General features: G+C 39.4%; 1 protein-coding gene across 7 annotated transcripts in view; it reads right to left on the bottom strand.

Annotated features, from left to right (window-relative positions):
• NFATC2 (nuclear factor of activated T cells 2) overlaps positions 1–16,578 on the bottom strand; it is a 226,649-nt gene that overhangs the window by 36,051 nt on the left and 174,020 nt on the right. For 2 of the 7 annotated variants that reach the window (XM_069072420.1, XM_069072419.1), the window contains exon 10: positions 9,418–9,505. The exons of the other annotated variants lie outside the window; for them this stretch is intronic. In XM_069072420.1, the coding sequence (XP_068928521.1) occupies positions 9,462–9,505 (44 nt within the window). In that variant the 3' untranslated portion in view covers positions 9,418–9,461. The remainder of the gene's footprint in view (positions 1–9,417; positions 9,506–16,578) is intronic. 7 annotated transcript variants of the gene reach the window in all.

The following is a 16,578-nucleotide window of genomic DNA, read 5'->3' on the forward strand; positions in this document are numbered from 1 at the left end:
ATACTGGCTTAATTATCTTCATTGTTTTCCCTCAGTCTCTAGCATAGAATTTTATACCTAGAGCTTGCTCCACAACTATTTGTTGAATGAATGTGAGAGATTCAGTCCAACTACTTATGTGAATATGAACTTTTGGAAACCTCTGCTTGGCCTAAAATGCTTGGCCAGCAGTCTCTGCTAGGATCCAAATGACTACATCATAGCCAGGAGATAGCCCCTGATCCAGGAAACACCAAATGCACTTGGAGTGGAATGGGAATTTGCTACAGGCACTGCTTTTGCCCCTTAAACATGTCACAAGGGAAAAGCATCAGAATTTAGAGCTGAATGGACCCTTAGAAGTCTTTTAATCCAATCCCCTCATTTAACAAGTGAGGAAACAGAGGCCCAGAGAAGAAAAAAATGACATGTTTAGGGTGACACATTTTGGAAGCAACAGATCTAAATCCAGATCCTCTGACCTCATATACAATGCGCTTTCCATTAGACCAAACTGTACTGGGCTTCTCCTTTTTTCCTTTGGCTCCTCTGGATTCTCTCAGCTAAGGATCAGCATTTTTACAATAGGTTGTGGTTTGTTTTGCTTTAATTTATTATACCGGTTTGTAAGAGAGGCTTTGGTTTTCTTTTTTTTCTCAATGGTGTGGGGAGGGGAAGAGGTGGATTTTCATTTAGTAAAAATAAAATTTAATTTGGAAAAGTTAAATATTTCTGCAAGAAGATTGGGGGCTGCTTTGAGTGTTAACAGATCATTGTATCCATCATCCTTACGGCCCAAGACAAGTATCAGCAAATATCTATAACATTTAATATTCCAGCATCCAATTTCTAAAGATCCTCCCCAAAGAAGATTCCAGTTCCTACCAGGGAATCCTCTGTTCAGCACCCCTGACACATGGTCATCTAGCCTTTGCTTATAGTAACAGAGCTAAGATTTGAATCCAGTTATTCTGACTTGAAACACAAGGTTTTTTGTCATACATAATTTTATTGAAATTAGCAGCTACTTTGTGAGTGCTCACTTCATGCAAAGCTTTCCAAGCTTTGGAAAACTCATAACTTCTGAAGGCAGTCCATTCTACTTTGGGACAACTCCAATTATAAGGGATTTTATCTAATTTTCTACATAGTCTTACCTACAATAGACAAAGCAGGTAAAATTCAAGGATTACTAACACCACATGAGGGTATAAGACCTGAAAGTAGAAACTGGTGATTACTAAACAGTGTTCTTGCTCCTTGCCATCTTGGTCCTTTTCTATGGCACTATTTTGAACGACTTGGGCCTCTAAGGTTGGTTTGCCACCTGGTAAAGGGTGGAGCCTCAATAAGGTATTGTTTTGAATATAGAGAAGTAACCTTGGGGCTGCAGAAAGAAGACGGGACCCAAGAATCAGAAAAAAACTGATGTGACCCTGATATTCTGGAGCTGTGTTACTGTGGACAAGTCACTTAGCCTCCCTCAACTTCCATTTCCTCATCTGGAAAATAATAACAACTAGCATTTATACAGGATTTTAAGGTTTGCAAAGCACTTTACATGTGTTATCTCATTGGAAACAGAATTAGGGTTAGTACCATAGTGGTGACACTTTCTATGAGGGTCTTTTGGGCTTGATTTTTATGGGAGTGATTTTTTTCTGGGGGTCAGAAAGACAGAGAAGAAAGTATATAGCTCTGGAAGAGAACCGGGCTTTATTCCTCTAATTTGTGCACACTTTAAAAAAAATTTCTCCCCCAGTTTTGGAAATAGGCATATGACTACAATGTCAGAAGGATGATCACAATAACAAATATAGCCAAACTGCTTAAAGTTGTTTTTAAAACTCTTTATGCTATAATTCTAATAATTACCATTTCTATAGTGCTTTAAGGGTTTTATTGTACTTTCCTCACAACTATTCCTCTGTATTATTAGCTCCACTTTACAGATGAAGAAACTAAAGTGACTTTCCCAGGGTCCCAGAGCTAATAAGTGTCAGAGCCAGGATTTGAACTTGGGTCTGTCCAAGACTCTCACTACTTCTTCCTGATAAACTGAACTGTCTTCTCTTTAGAGTTTATATTCCCTACGCGGTTCAAAGCAGGACATGTTTTGTGACTGCCTAGGAAAAATACGCATTTAAATATACTTTTTGTTGTAGCAATTTCCTATCTAGCCCCAGTGTAATGGAAGTCTGGGGGTGATCTGGTGAAGCCACTGGGGTTTGCTCAAAGTAGGTACTGAAAAAATAACTGCTTGTTCAGAACCAGGACAATATTGTACATGGCAATATTGTAAGGATGATCAATTGTAAAACACTGCACTTAGTCTGATCAAGACAGTGACCCCAGACAATTCCAAAGGAGCAATGATGAAAAATGCTATTCACCTCCAGAGAGGGAACAGATGAACTCTGAGTATAAATTGAAGTATACTTTTTAACTTTATTTTTTTTTTGGTAACATGGCTAACATAGAAATATGTTTTGCATAACTTTGTGTGTATAATTGATAACATATTGCTTGACTTCTCAATGGGTGGGGAGGGGGAGAGAATTAGGAACTTATAATTTTAAAAAATTAATTCCATAAATCAATCAGTCAACCAATACAAGTTTTTTTTTTTTTAAGAAATAACTACTCATGGAACTGAGGCTAAATGTGACTAAGACTTTGGACTTAAGTTAGAGGAGCCAGATTCAAATTTTAACTCTGTCACTTGTATAACTTTAGGTAAGTCATTCTCCCTCTCCAGCCCTCAATCTTTCTCTCTCTAAAATGAAGGGGTGAGACTAAATGACCTCAAAGTCCTAAATTCTATGACCTTATGATCAGTCTCTTTAAAGAAAAAAAAGGAGGAGGGAAATTTTTGAGTTTTTTTTCTTGCTTATAGTAGATACTTAGTAAACACTTATTAATGGATTGATAAATATGTTCCAGGAATGCCCTTCTCCATAACACTATGTTCTTAACAACTTATGTATAATATTTCTCCTCATAAGTCCATAGCCAACCTGTACCAGGGATGCACTGGAATCATCTCAACCCTGCTCAAGAGAGCCAATTTTTAATTTTCAGTGTGAACATTTATACTTTGAAAATTGGTAAATACTACAAATCAGGGCTTAATTTATTCCTTTTTTGAGAATCTAGACTTAAGAAAGTGATTACAAAAGCATTAATAATGAAGATCAAACTTTTAAAAATGTATCACATATACATATTTTCCAGGGAGCCAATGTTATACATTTACCAGCACATCCTTCCCAAAGGGCAGGAGAAAAGAAGTTTTGTTCCTCTTTGGAATTCACCCTCCTGGACATCTGCCTCTTACTTCATTTTATTGCATTTTTTTGTTCTGCTTTTTCAAATTGAGGGGCATGGGAACTTCAGATTTTCATGGCTGAGTCAGAAACTTGGACTTGCTTGGGAGAGCTGTCCATTCTGGGTCTAGCATATGGTATTATTTTCTCAAGCAAATCTTGCAAGCCCCTAAGGATGAACTAATTTTGTTTTGTTTTTTGTTTGTTTTGCTTTTTTGGAGGGGGGAAAGTAGGGCAAATGGGGTTAAGGGACTTAACCAAGGTCACACGGCTAGTTTTTGTGTGTGTGTTAAGTGTCTGAGGTCGAATTTGAACTCAGGTCCTCCTAACTCCACAGCTGGTGCTCTATTCACCGCACCACCTAGCCGCCCCAGGATGAACTAATTTTGGAGAGGGATCAAAGAAGATGGGAGTCATTAGGCACAAAGACCAAGGGTAAGTACACCCAGGGAAAGGAATAGGTGCATACTCAGGGCTTCCTGGATGTGATGGCCTAAGAACATGACCAAAGATAAGCAGTTTTCCTAAGTTACTTATAAGACTTAACGGTGAAAGTCCTACCTCCTCATTTTACACATGAAGTAATCAAGACCTCTCCACTATTATTTTTCCTTGTTAAAGAGCTAAAATGAACCCATTGTGAAAAGAATGGAATTAGCCCAGTAAGGATAAGAAATCAGTTGACAGTGAAGGATATAGGATTCACCTTGGGGACCCATTTCAACAAATCTGAATTGCACAAATATTTATTTAGTGCTTGCAATGTTCAGAGCCCTGAGTTAAGTAGTAAAGCCAGTAAAGAGTTAATTAAGACCTAAATCCTGCTCTCAAGAAGCTCCTTATCTAGGGGAACTATTACAAAATAAGCATGTGTGACCTGTGTGAGTCTGAGGCAGGGGTAGAGCAGGATAAATGGAAAGTCCTTATGCACTTGAGCAATCTGGGAAGGCTGCATGGAGGAAGTGAACGATACTTCATTTGGCCTTTAAAGATTGGGTTCAACAAGTAGTAGGGAGTAGATGTGAAAGACTTTCTAGCAATAGGGGGATAGTGTGAGCAGAGGCTCCAGGATGGAAGATTCAGGGGGGCGGCTAGGTGGTGCAGTGAATAGAGCATCAGCCTTGATGTCAGGAGGACCTGAGTTCAAATCCAGCTTCAGACACTTAACACAAAAATAGACATGTGACCTTGGGCAAGTCACTTAATCCCAACTGCCCTCCAAAAAGCAAAAGAAAAAAAGATGGAAGATTCAGGGCATCTCAGGGAAGAAAGACAGGTCTAGGCCTCCCAGCACTCTGGACTTCACCATTCCTCAGCAGCCTCCTCACCAGGAAGAGGCTCCCACTCTTACAAGCTCCTCCTCTGATCTGAGAGGTCCTCCTCAGAATCTCCATTTGAGGAGGCATTCAAGCCAGTCTTTTTCTGCTCCATTTTACGTACTCTTCTGCCCCATTAAGAGCAAGAACTATCTTTAATTTTGCTTATATTGGTATTCAAAGTGCTTAGCAGAGTGCCTGGCATCTAGCAAGTGAGCATTTAAATGAATTTTCCATCTAACTAAGGTACTAAGATGTAGAGAAAGTAGGCACCTATCTGAAATGTTTGGAATGATAGGGTAACACTACATTGTTGAAGACCTTGAGGTTAGAGACAACTTTATTTGTTAGACATTCAGGTAACAATCAAAAGGTTTTTATCAAAGGAAGGATATAAGCAGATCTATACATAAGAAAGATGATTCTGCCAGTGGTTAAAAGGATGCAAGGAAAGAGAGAGTGGAACAAGACCTAACAGCACGCTTTGAAAATAATTCAGCTGGACAACAAATAAGGGCCTGGACTAGGGAAGCAACCTGCAAAGTTTGGGCCAGACCAGCTTTGAGCAGAGGAGGGAGTTGAGGCAAAGTGAAAGTTCCTCAGGGTTAAACTTTGTCCCCTGACCAGGCCCCCATTCTGTGACTCATCACTCCTTAACTGTCAGAGATCAGAGTACCACCAAGAAGCAGCAAAGCGGGAGAAGGGAACCTAGCTGAGAAGAGTTTCCTGATAGGACAAGGGTCTGTCTTCTTTCCCCCAGGGAAACCCTGGGAAACTTGATTTCCCAAGATGTTGAGCAAAACATCTCAAAATAAAGAAATGGGGTTTTGGCTGAGAATTAAGGTATCTGGGGATTGCCCTTTGTTCCTAGGAAAGCAATTAACAGTCTTTCAGTCACCCAAAGCTCTTCTTCCTGTCATCTTAATCTGACTTAAAGTAAAATCAATAATCTGTAGGCAGAACCACCCTTAACCAGAGTTAGGGCTACCCAAATCTCTCCTCTGCCTAGCCCTGGAGAACAAAGAAAAGGACAACTCAAGGATTATGGATCACTTGAGAAACAGATGGCATCTTTAGAAGGTTCTTTTTTATTTCACATTAAAAAATAATAGCCCTAAACCATGGTGACCATCTGAAACATTACTGTATTGATCTGAAGAGATGCTATTTTCCCCTTGCTTCCCTTATGTTTATTCAAAACCTAAATGTGGCTATGAGGCTCATGCTTTGAGCACAATTCCTGTAACATTTTCCTAACTAGATCATCTAATCATTCTCTGCTCCCCTGGTCCCAACACCCCTAACACTGGAGAGGACCCTTATAGAGGGGAAGATAGTAGAAGATTGCCAAAACTTCCCGTGGCTGGCATATTGGGGCTACTGCTCAGAGGTGGCACCCAGGAGCTCAGTGTCACTGAATGAAGGAGTGGCAAGGGGAGGGAAATTGATCTAGATGGAGCCCAGAGAGTAGAAATTTGCAAACTTGGCAATTGAGTGAGAGTCTGATCTAGGAGTGAAGTGGAAAAAGGGGGTCAGAGAACAGATGGAAATGACTAGGTCTTATTTACCTCCTCCCCATTTTCCTAGCTAGGTTTCCTTGACTTGGACAGTGTCTCACATTTGTTTTTTAAAAAAAAGCTTATTTATTTTCTTTTAGGAAAAAATATTTCTACTAGATATATCTGCTTTAAAAATAAATAAATGTGACTATTGTATGTATTATTTTTCAGTATATAGCATGCTTTCATTTTTTTCTTTCATAGAGATTTTATTTCAGGGGTGGATCCTTTATTCAGGGGTGACCAATAGTATATATGACAAAAATTTCCAGTCAGATGAGATCAAGATACTTGGTAACCAAATACTACCAGGAAACTTTACCATCCACATAGTAACACTGGTCTGGAAATAGGAAAATAAAGAACTGATAGGTGAAGAAAAACACCATGCCAACCCCGCTACCTCTAGAAAAACATTATTCACACATTACACCACCAGGATAGGTGTGAGAGAGGTATTCATGGGGTGGCAAAGTAGGCTGGAGTCAAGCTTCCAGATTTCTGTCTACTTTCTCCTACAGGGATGGGGAGCCTCAGATCTGGAAGGGACCTCATAGACTACCTAGTCTCATCAATAGGAAGGCTTTTTCTAACATGCCTGACAATCTATCCTCTCTTTGAAGTCCTCTAGGGATGAGGAATCCACTAGCTGTCTCCCACCTCCATCGCCTCCCTGAGGCAGGGCTTTCTATTTATCCGTAAGTACTTTCTAGATCTTGGAAAAACACAGTCCTGACCAGGCCATTCCCCTGTTTGACCCAGAGCCCCCTAAGTACAAATACCTCTGCTTGGCGCTGAAACCCTTCACAATCTGCCTCCAACCTCTCTCTCTATACTAATTCCAGATGAGTCGCCTTTACACACTACCTTCCAGTTAAAGTGGCCTACTTGAAGCTCCCCATGTTTTCACCTCAGTCCCTTTGTAAGGGCTGTCTATCAGGTATGGGAACACTCTCCCCTCTTCACCTCTGCTTCTTGGAATCTCCAGCTTCTTTCTAGGCTCAGCATAAAAGCAGGCTTTCTGATTCTCACTGAAATTACCTTGCATTAATTTTGTATTTACTTATTTATGCACATGTTGTTCCCTAACTCCCACCCCCAATAGAATGGGAGCTCCTGGAGGGTAAGGACCATTTCTTTTGTCTGATCCAACTATGCTAGTCTGATGCGATTCTTTCAACATGACACTCCAGCTCCCATCTCTACAGCTTTGCACTGGCTGTTGCTGGTGCCTGGAGTGCTCTCTCTTCTCTGCTTCTTAGCTTCCTTGACTTCCTTTAAGACTCAGTTCAAATCCTACCATATATGGGAAGAATTACCCAGTTCTTCCAACTACTAGTTTGGAAAGATTATTTGAAAGATTAAATAGAGAGATTATCTCTCATCTACTGTATATCTATGTGTGTGTATATATATATATATATATGTGTGTGTGTGTATACATACATATATGTATACATATGAAATCTCCATCATTAGAATGCAAACTCCTAGAGGGCAAGTACTGTTTTTTGCCTTTATTTGTATCCCCAATGCTTAGCATAGTGCCAGAACATAGTCAGTGTTTAATAAAATCTTTTTTACTTTTTTTAGGAGGCAATCAGGACTAAGTGACTTGTCCAGGGTCACACAGGTGGTAAGGGTCTGAGGCTGGATTTGAACTCAGATCCTTCTGGTTGCAGAGCTCTATCCAGTACACCATCATTTTCCCTTATTTAATAAATTCTTATTGATTTGCTTTTTATCCCAGCTAGTACAGTGCCCAGCACATAGTAAGTGCTTAATAAATGCTGGCCGAATTGAATTAGATTGAATATGGCTTGTCTGTCAATTCAGGACCCATAGAAGAAAAGGTCAGTTCTGAATCACTTTTACACAGCAGCCTCCATTCAGGAGGAGTTTTCATGTTCACACTGATGAAAAGCTCTTGTGAAATAAGTCCTGGGAAGTTCTGAGTAAGAGACATCATCTTAGGGTTATGGGACAGAAAGCTGCAAGAAACTTTAGAGAACAGCTTGTCCTATCTCATCATTTTACAGAAATGGGAAAGGATTTGCCTCAAGTCACACAAGTAGTAAGATGTGGAGTCAGATCTGGTACCCAGGTCTTCAGACTACCAATCTGGTTTTCTTTTCACTACAGAAAAGATAGCTTGAAACATACAGCCAACTTTCAATTATACATGTTTATGCAAAGCTAATCCTAAAGCCTTTCTTATTTGGCTTTCAGATGCACGACATGATTTTTCCCTGGCAGTCTGAACTTCCTAATTGCACTTGGCTTAGAATAATACTGAAAGGAAGATGCAATTGCTCAGGGCATGGACCGAGGCTCACAGGAACCTGGTATATAGTTGGGTTGGGGGAAGAGGAGCAGGAAGCCATCCTAGAGTCAAAAATTAGCTCAAAGACAATTGACTAGATGGAAAAAATGCAGGTGAAAACCATGGATAATTAAGAATAGCTTTTACATAAAACATAGGTTTCACAAGCATGTGTCCAAATAAGAGAGGTAGTATGCCCACAAATACTATTCCCATCTGGCCAATTAAAAAAAAAAGTCCAGAAACTCCTGAGTGAAGAGTTTTGTAAAATAATACTGCAGAGGAAACCCTTTTACTGCAAGAAGGTTAGAATGGAGGCACCAGTTTTCTGAGTCAGAGGGTACATATATATGGAAATAATACTCTCAATAGATACCCACAATGAATCATCTCAAGAGAGCTCATAGCACCATGGACAGAAAAATAGCAAAGGTTGTTTAGGGCAATCCTGGCTTCAGTAAAACCCAGTTTCCTTTTTGTACCTGGCCAAGGGACCTACTCACCTACAGGCTTTTCCCATAGGTAGAAATCCCACTGATAGTCATGGAACTTTCTTGACTGAACACAGGGGACACTGGTGAAATTGCATGCAAATAGAAGCATGTCCTCAGCCACAAGCTTCCGATGACAAGAGAACTTTGATCTGCATTTTCAAAACAAATACATGCACAGGTTCTCTTGATCCATGACAGTAAGCGGGTCATGGCAAGGGGTGCCCTTTAAAGAAGCATGCAACTCCCAACATCATATCCCGCCACCATGTTTGTCTAGAAGCTACATCCCTGGAGAGGAAATGAAAATAATAAAAGTACAGAGTCTTTAATCCATGGGAACACATGGTAGGAGGGCCTTTTTGGAGAAAAAAAGGTTAAGAAAACACACAGCTGGAGAAAAAGGCAGAAAATATTGGTTACCTTCAACTTTGAATTCTCGTATCAAAGATCACAGTCATTCTGTTTCATATTATGTTTTGTATCCAGCTAAGGTGTGTATCTATCAGCTCTGAAAAAGATTTGCAAAACCATTTTTGAGAAAAAAAATCACCTTTGACCTCTGATACTTTTGTAACTCATGCCGCATTTTGTAAGTCTAACTGGCAACTCTTTATCTAAGCCATGAAATTTTTCCCAGGCTTGGGATTTCACTGGTGTAGTATCCCTAGCATTTAGCATGATGCTTGGCACATAGTAGGTGCTTAATAAGTATTGATTGATTGACTGACTGTAGCAGGCTCCCTGCAGTAGAACCAGCCTCTACTAATGCAGATCATTGACTTCTGCAACTTGAATCTTATGGAGCTGTGTGGGACACTAGTCCACAGATAATATGTGTCAGAGTCAGAGCTCAATCCAAGTCTTTCTAGCTCCAAGGCCAGTACTCTATCTACTATGCCATTCCGTCTCTCAAACTCTTATGGATCCTAGACAAAACTTGACCACTGGCCATTTTGGAAGCCCAGACTCAATACTATGTTTGCTTATTATTATAATTATTATTACTGGATACATAGAACACAAAAGCAATCAATGAGATAAGAGAGTTGTTTTTGAAAGCAATTCTCAAAAGGTGGAAAACTGGGAGTGCTCATATGACCAGGAATATGACTTTATAGAATCTAGTCAAATATGTCAGCACTGTCTTTGTAGAACTGTGATTTCACGCAGTCATAGACTTCTAAAACTGCAAAGGACTTTTGGCCAAGACCTCATTTCATAAACTGGGGCTATTAAGGCTCAGAGAAGCAGTCAATTTGTTTAGTCTCACACTAAGTTTCTCAAAATCAGTACCTTAAAGATACATTCTGATTACTTGGATCACATCAATAGAAATAGAAAATACATTTGGGCTCCTGCTTACATTTAATTATTCTTGAGAATTCTATGAAGATATGATAAATATGGGCCCAGTTTCCTTCTTTATACTGATATAACCACTAAAGTTGTGCAAATTCTTAAGACTCGGCATATTTCCTTCCTGTTTTTCACAGATAATATGAAAAGTTCAAAGTTCCTATTTTTCAATACTATGGCAATATAAGAGTAAAGAGATAATTTTTTTAAAGTAATAAAAGGAGTGTTTCTTGATTTAATACCTTTAAAATTGGTACCTCATTTTAAATTGTGATTTTAATCATTACAATATATACACATCTTCTCAAAGGTTGGCTCAGAAAGGTGTACTTTAATCACATCTTTGAATATATGGTTTAGAGATGCTGTCACAATTTGATTTCCTTGTATATGTGGCTCAAATACTGTTTGGACTAATTATTGTTGGTGCAGTCATGTAAATCAGAAATTTATTTCAAGGAGACAAGTAGTGCCTAATACACTGGTACCTGAAACATTGGTGCTTGCCTTTAAAAAGATCTTCAAGGGGCATGTCTGTGTTATAGATGAGACCAACTTATAATGAGATTTGTCTTTCCAACTATTTCTGCAACTGCATCCCTTTGCATGGAGCCTCCAACATGCACTATTTCTTGTGCCAAGGAATGTGTATGGAAAGACTAGGGAGTGCTGCTTACTTATCTGCAAAAAGATGGGGTTGGACTAGGTGACCTCAAAGATCTGTGGTACGATGGAAAGAATCCTAGTTTTTGGATGTGTCTACCTGTATCACCTTGGGTAAGTCACTTAACACCTCCAAATTTCAGTTTTCTCACATGTAAAAAGAAAAAACTGGTCTAGATGACCACTAAGATTCCTTCCAGCTCAAAGTCTATGACTTTGCTTTAAATACAAAAATTAGAAGGCAGGTTAAATGACTTCCATGGTCCCTCCTAGTTCCGTATCTACAATCCTATGATCTCAAAATGAACAAGTGACATTCTTTTTCCTATCCGTAGTATACACAATGCTGTACATCTTCCAAATGGTCTTTAGTGTCCTTACAACCCATGACCTAAAACAGAACCTATAAGTGTCCAATAAATATTTGTTGAATTGAAAGAATTCATTAAGCAAAAACCCCATTGAATGATTAAGGATGTGGCTTGATTAGATTTATCCTATGTAATTGTAACCAACATTCTTTAGAAGATTTTACAAGAATGTTAATTACCGATCAGAGGATGTACCCAGTCATTACAATGAGGTGAAAACAATGGAAAAGAGTTAAAATGAGGAGGAACCTTCCAATTCTGATGCTCTAACATTCTAAGTTCTTTGACATTCTATACTCTAAGGTCCCTCCCAAGTTTAACATTCTGTGTTCTTTGATGTTCTACATTCTAAGGACCCTCCTAGCTCTGATATTTTATTTTCTAAGGATACTCATAACTTTAATATTATATGTTCCAAGATCTCTCCTAACCCTGACATTCTATGCTCTATCTAAGGCTACTTCATTTTTGACATTCTGTGATTCCTAAAAGGCAGGAGAGTGTTTATGGTTCTTCATGAACATTTGAAGGTATGTGGTAAGCCAAGAAGACCCTTGCTTTCTCTTTGCTGTTTTTCAGAAATCCAAAGCCTATGGGTTCAGTAAAAATGCTGGGATAGTCCCTTTCCCACAGTGTGATGGAGTAAGTTCATTGGCAAAGTAGGATGGGTTAAGAGAGATCCCCAGTGCCCAGTTCTTTTCTGTCTCACCCTTCTGTTAGGCAACCATCTATAGTACTTTTTTCCAGACACATTTGATTCAACATAAATTTTCAAGTGGAAAAAGTGAAAGGGAATCAATTTACTAAAAGATCTCACAATGAAAACCAGCTCTTGACATGTGGACTGAAACATGAGAGCCATTTGATTCTGACATGATAACACTGCATTTCAAAATTCAATATAATTTAACACTTATAAATTATGTTCTATGTGGAAGGCACTGTGCTAGGTACTAGATACACAAAGACAAAAAATAGTCCCTTTTCTCAAGGAATTTACATTTTACTGGGATATATGATATAAACAACAGAGATAAGTATAAAGAGGTTGGGGGGCACAAACATCTGAAGGGAGAGGGGGAGAGCAGGTCAAAAAGATGTCATAGAGGAGAGACTAGAGCAAGCAGGCTGATACAGAAAGGCTTTCCAAGCTTGATCAATGTGGCAGGAGGGTTTCAGAGTCCTAGTAGAAAGCAGTCTTTCATGGCAATGTATTCTTAGCCTGCTTTTGAGTAGGCGCAGAAGCATTGTTAAGGCAAAGGGTATCTTGTAAACATTTGCTGTTCCTTGAATAAGACACAACACTTCTGAACTCTGGGCAGTCTCACTGGCTCTCCCTCATGCCTGGGCCTCCCCCCCCCCCCCGAAGGCACAGGGGGAGAGCAGGTCAAAAAACACCTCTCCCCTCTCTGGCCCCCCCCCCCCCGGCATGAGGGAGCGCCAGTCATACTGCCCAGAGCCCCCCCCCGCCATCTCTGCTTCAAGTCTCAGCTAAAGTTTTACCTTCTACAAGGAGCCTTCCTAGTCCTCCTTAATTTCAGCACCTTCACTCTAAGACCTGTATCCTGTTTGCATGTTGTTTCCCTCATTAGATTGTGAGTTCCTTGACAGCAGTGACTGTTTTTGACTTCCTCTGTATTCCCAGTACAATGTCTGCCATATAGTAGGTGCTTCATTAATGCTTGTTCTCTTGAATTCACTTCATCCTAGTGCTACAAAACTGTAGGAAACTGAACTTGGGCCAGCTGAACCAAATATTTTTCAATGCCCTATAACTTTCACAAGCTCTTGTTATTAAAACAAAGTAAAATTACTGCAAGGGCAAACAGACATAAGTAATGTAAAAGAGGTCTCTGATTCCTAAAAAAAGAGAATCTCTGATTCCTAGATTCCCAATCTATGTTACTGAAAAAGACTGGATTCAAACCTAGCTCTCCTGATTCCAAGGCTAGGTCTCAATTTACTGACTTAGGGCATCGAATATAGTATATCAGAGCAGGAAAGAGCCATTCAACATAAAACATCAAACCTGAAAGGGGCTTCAGAACCAAGAACAACAGAGCTGAAAGTGAGTTGAGAACCAAAAAACAGAATGCTAGAGTTCATCTCATAGACTAGCTTCTTTTTGGGGGGGGGAGGGGCAATTGGGGTTAAGTGATTTGCACAAGGTCACACAGCTAGTTTTGCATTAAGTGTCTGAAGCCAGATTTGAACTCAGGTCCTCCTGACTCCAGGGCTGGTGCTCTATTCACTGCACCACCTAGCCACCCCTCATAGACTAGCTTCTTGAGGACAGAGGCCTTCATTTTCCATCTTTGTATCCCCCACAGAGGCTTACTTGTAGTAAGAACTTAATAAATATTGGCTGAATTGAACTGAATTGAATTGAACCAGAAGGGACTTAAGTCTAGGTCCTACATGTTAATCTAATCAGCATTTCTACCCTGGCTGATTTGGTCTGCTGCTACATAAGGGGACTCTGATCTCTCCCCCTCCCCCCTTTCAGGAACTTGAGGAAAAAAAGAAAAAAACTGTTTGTGCAAAGGGTTTTATTTCTGAGGTACAACTTCCTGTTCAGTTATTGAGTTTGGGTATTTTATCATTGATCTCTCATCAGGAGATTCTATGATAGTCAAAAGAAACAGTGAGCAGAAGGAAGAGCTTAGATCCGCTGGCAAATGGTAAAGAGTTGTGTGAGGGAAAAGAGTTTTTGAAGACCCCCCTCAGAGAAATACAAGGAAACAAAGGTAGATGGCTCATCATTGAAAAGGGATTTCTTTCATTCTAAATTTTCTTTGATCCCCAACAATTGATGAAATTTGATGCAAACTAAGAGAAATACTTTGTGGCTGTTATTCTTAGTTTTGTTTTTGTTGTTTTACTTTGACTAAGAAGACACCACGGATGCTACCTTGGTTTTCTAAACCAATGATCTCAAACCTTATTTGGGCTACATCTAGCCAATTCTACCCTTCCCCCCCCCAAGTATATTAATTGGCCATTTTTCCTAAGGAATATATAATCAAGTTGTCAAATCTTTGAGAAGAGAAACAAAGAGAAATTTAGGTAGCAGTAATACAATAAGATGAGTACTCTAAACTTACAACAAACATACAATTTGAATTTGGGACCACTGCTCTCTATAACCTATGATTTCATTAGTACAGGAAACTCTGAATAAGAACACTCTCTTCCAGCGAATCTGGTCTGCAATTTAAGAGTATTAGGAAGTTACTGGTGGCATTGAATGACCTGCCCTGGATCACACAGCCAGTATGTAACAGAAAGGAGATTTGAACCCAAGTTTTCCTGACTCTAAGCCTAGTTCTATATCTACTACCCTATGCTGCCACTCATGAAAATCTGCTCTCAATAAAAATCTATAAAGCACAACTTGCTGGAACAGAAAAAACTGAATTTGTTTCACATAAAATGAAGAGCAATGTTATTTCCCTAAACACCCAAAAAAGAAATGTGTGCCTATTATCAGACTTAATGGATTTTTGTTAAGGGGGGAGATGGAATTGGCTGTACCTGCCCATTCTGAAACCAATCCCAAAGCAAGTTCAGCAGAAACCAAGTTATTAACAGCTGAACAAATTTTGATATAAAAACATAATGGAATATCATTTTGCTGTAAGACATCACAAAAGGTTCAGTTTCAGAGAGACCTGGGGAGACTTTCGTGAACTGATACAGAATGAAGTGAGCAGAAGTAGAAGGAAAATTGCTATAAAAACAACATTGTAAAAACAAACAACTCTGAAAGACTTAAGAACTCTGATCAAAGCAATGACCAATCTACAATTCCAGAGGACCAATGATGAAACATGCTACCGATCTCCTGGCAAAGAGGTAGTAGACTCAAGACTATAAATAAGACACAGTTTTGGACTTGGACAGTGCAGTAACTGGTTTTGATTAACTATGTATTTTTATCACAAAGGTTTTGCTGTTGTTTCCTTTCTTTTTCAATTGGAGGGGATAAGAGTGAGAGAAAATAGGCTTTGTTTATAAATGAAAAAAATATTTTAAAGTAATTTACAGAGGCAGAGTCAAAAAGGTCGAGAAAAGGCAGCGACTCACCTGAGCTGTCCCCAAAGTTCTCTGAACATGTTTAAATAATTCCATGAAACAATTCCTGGAGCAGCAAAATTCACAAAAGGACGGGGCAAAATAATTTTCAGCCAAAGACAACTTAGAAGGTCAGCAGGAAAGGTCCTTACACCTGAGTGAGAGGGTAACACAGTCCAGTACAGACTGTTCCAGCACCGATCTGGCCCCAGCAAACCAGAAGCAAGCCTTGGGCCACTGAATCAGCAGAAGTGCCTGCTTCTGTAGCTCTTAGCCCATAGATGTTGAAAAAATGACCAAAAGGAGATTATAGGGGCCACTTTGCTGGCACTGGGGGTGTAACCCTGTTACTTTGGCCATAGTCAGATCTTGGTCTCAGTCCTGGGTGTCAGTCCCAGAGGGAGGAAGAATACTAGCACCCCAGAACTTGTGGCTGCAGTAGAGCAAGGATCTTCATCACAGTTCCAGGGCAGAAAAGAGTTCTTGTGGTCATGCACAGAACAGAGCAAAGGCCAGGAGAGCAGTAAACACTCCTCTCCTTAGATCATACATGGAAGAACTGAAGACTTACAGTTCCCTAGATGTATCTCAGAAAACAGCTGCACAAAACCCCTGAAGTTTGGGACAATGTGCCCTCCACCTTGGAAGCAGAACCCCACTTTAACAAAGAGTTAAAAGTCAAGAAACAGACTGGAAAATGAGTAGGCAACAGAAAAAAACCTGAGTATATAAAGTTACTATAGTGACAAGAAAGATTAAAACATACACTCAGAAGAAGATAAAGTCAAAAATGCCAACATCCAAAGCCTCTAAGAAAAATATGAATTGGTCTCAGGCCATGGAAGAGCTCAAAAAGGATTTTGAAAATCGAGTAAGAGAGATAGAAGAAAAATTGGGAAGAGAAATGAGAGTTATACAAGAAAATCATGAAAAACAAACCAACAGCTTGATAAAAATGACACAAAAAATACTAAAGAAAATAATCCCTTAAAAATAGGTCAATGGTAAAATAGGAACAAAAAGTCAATGAGGAGAAGAATGCCTTGAAAAAATAGAATTAATCAAATAGGAAAAGAAGCACAAAAATTCACTGAAGAAAAAAAACTCCTTACAAAGC

This window comes from Petaurus breviceps, unplaced genomic scaffold (genome assembly GCF_028583685.1).
Source record: "Petaurus breviceps papuanus isolate PSGF00001 unplaced genomic scaffold, PetGlider_PUasm1.0 90847, whole genome shotgun sequence".
Classification (NCBI taxonomy): Eukaryota; Metazoa; Chordata; class Mammalia; order Diprotodontia; family Petauridae; genus Petaurus; species Petaurus breviceps.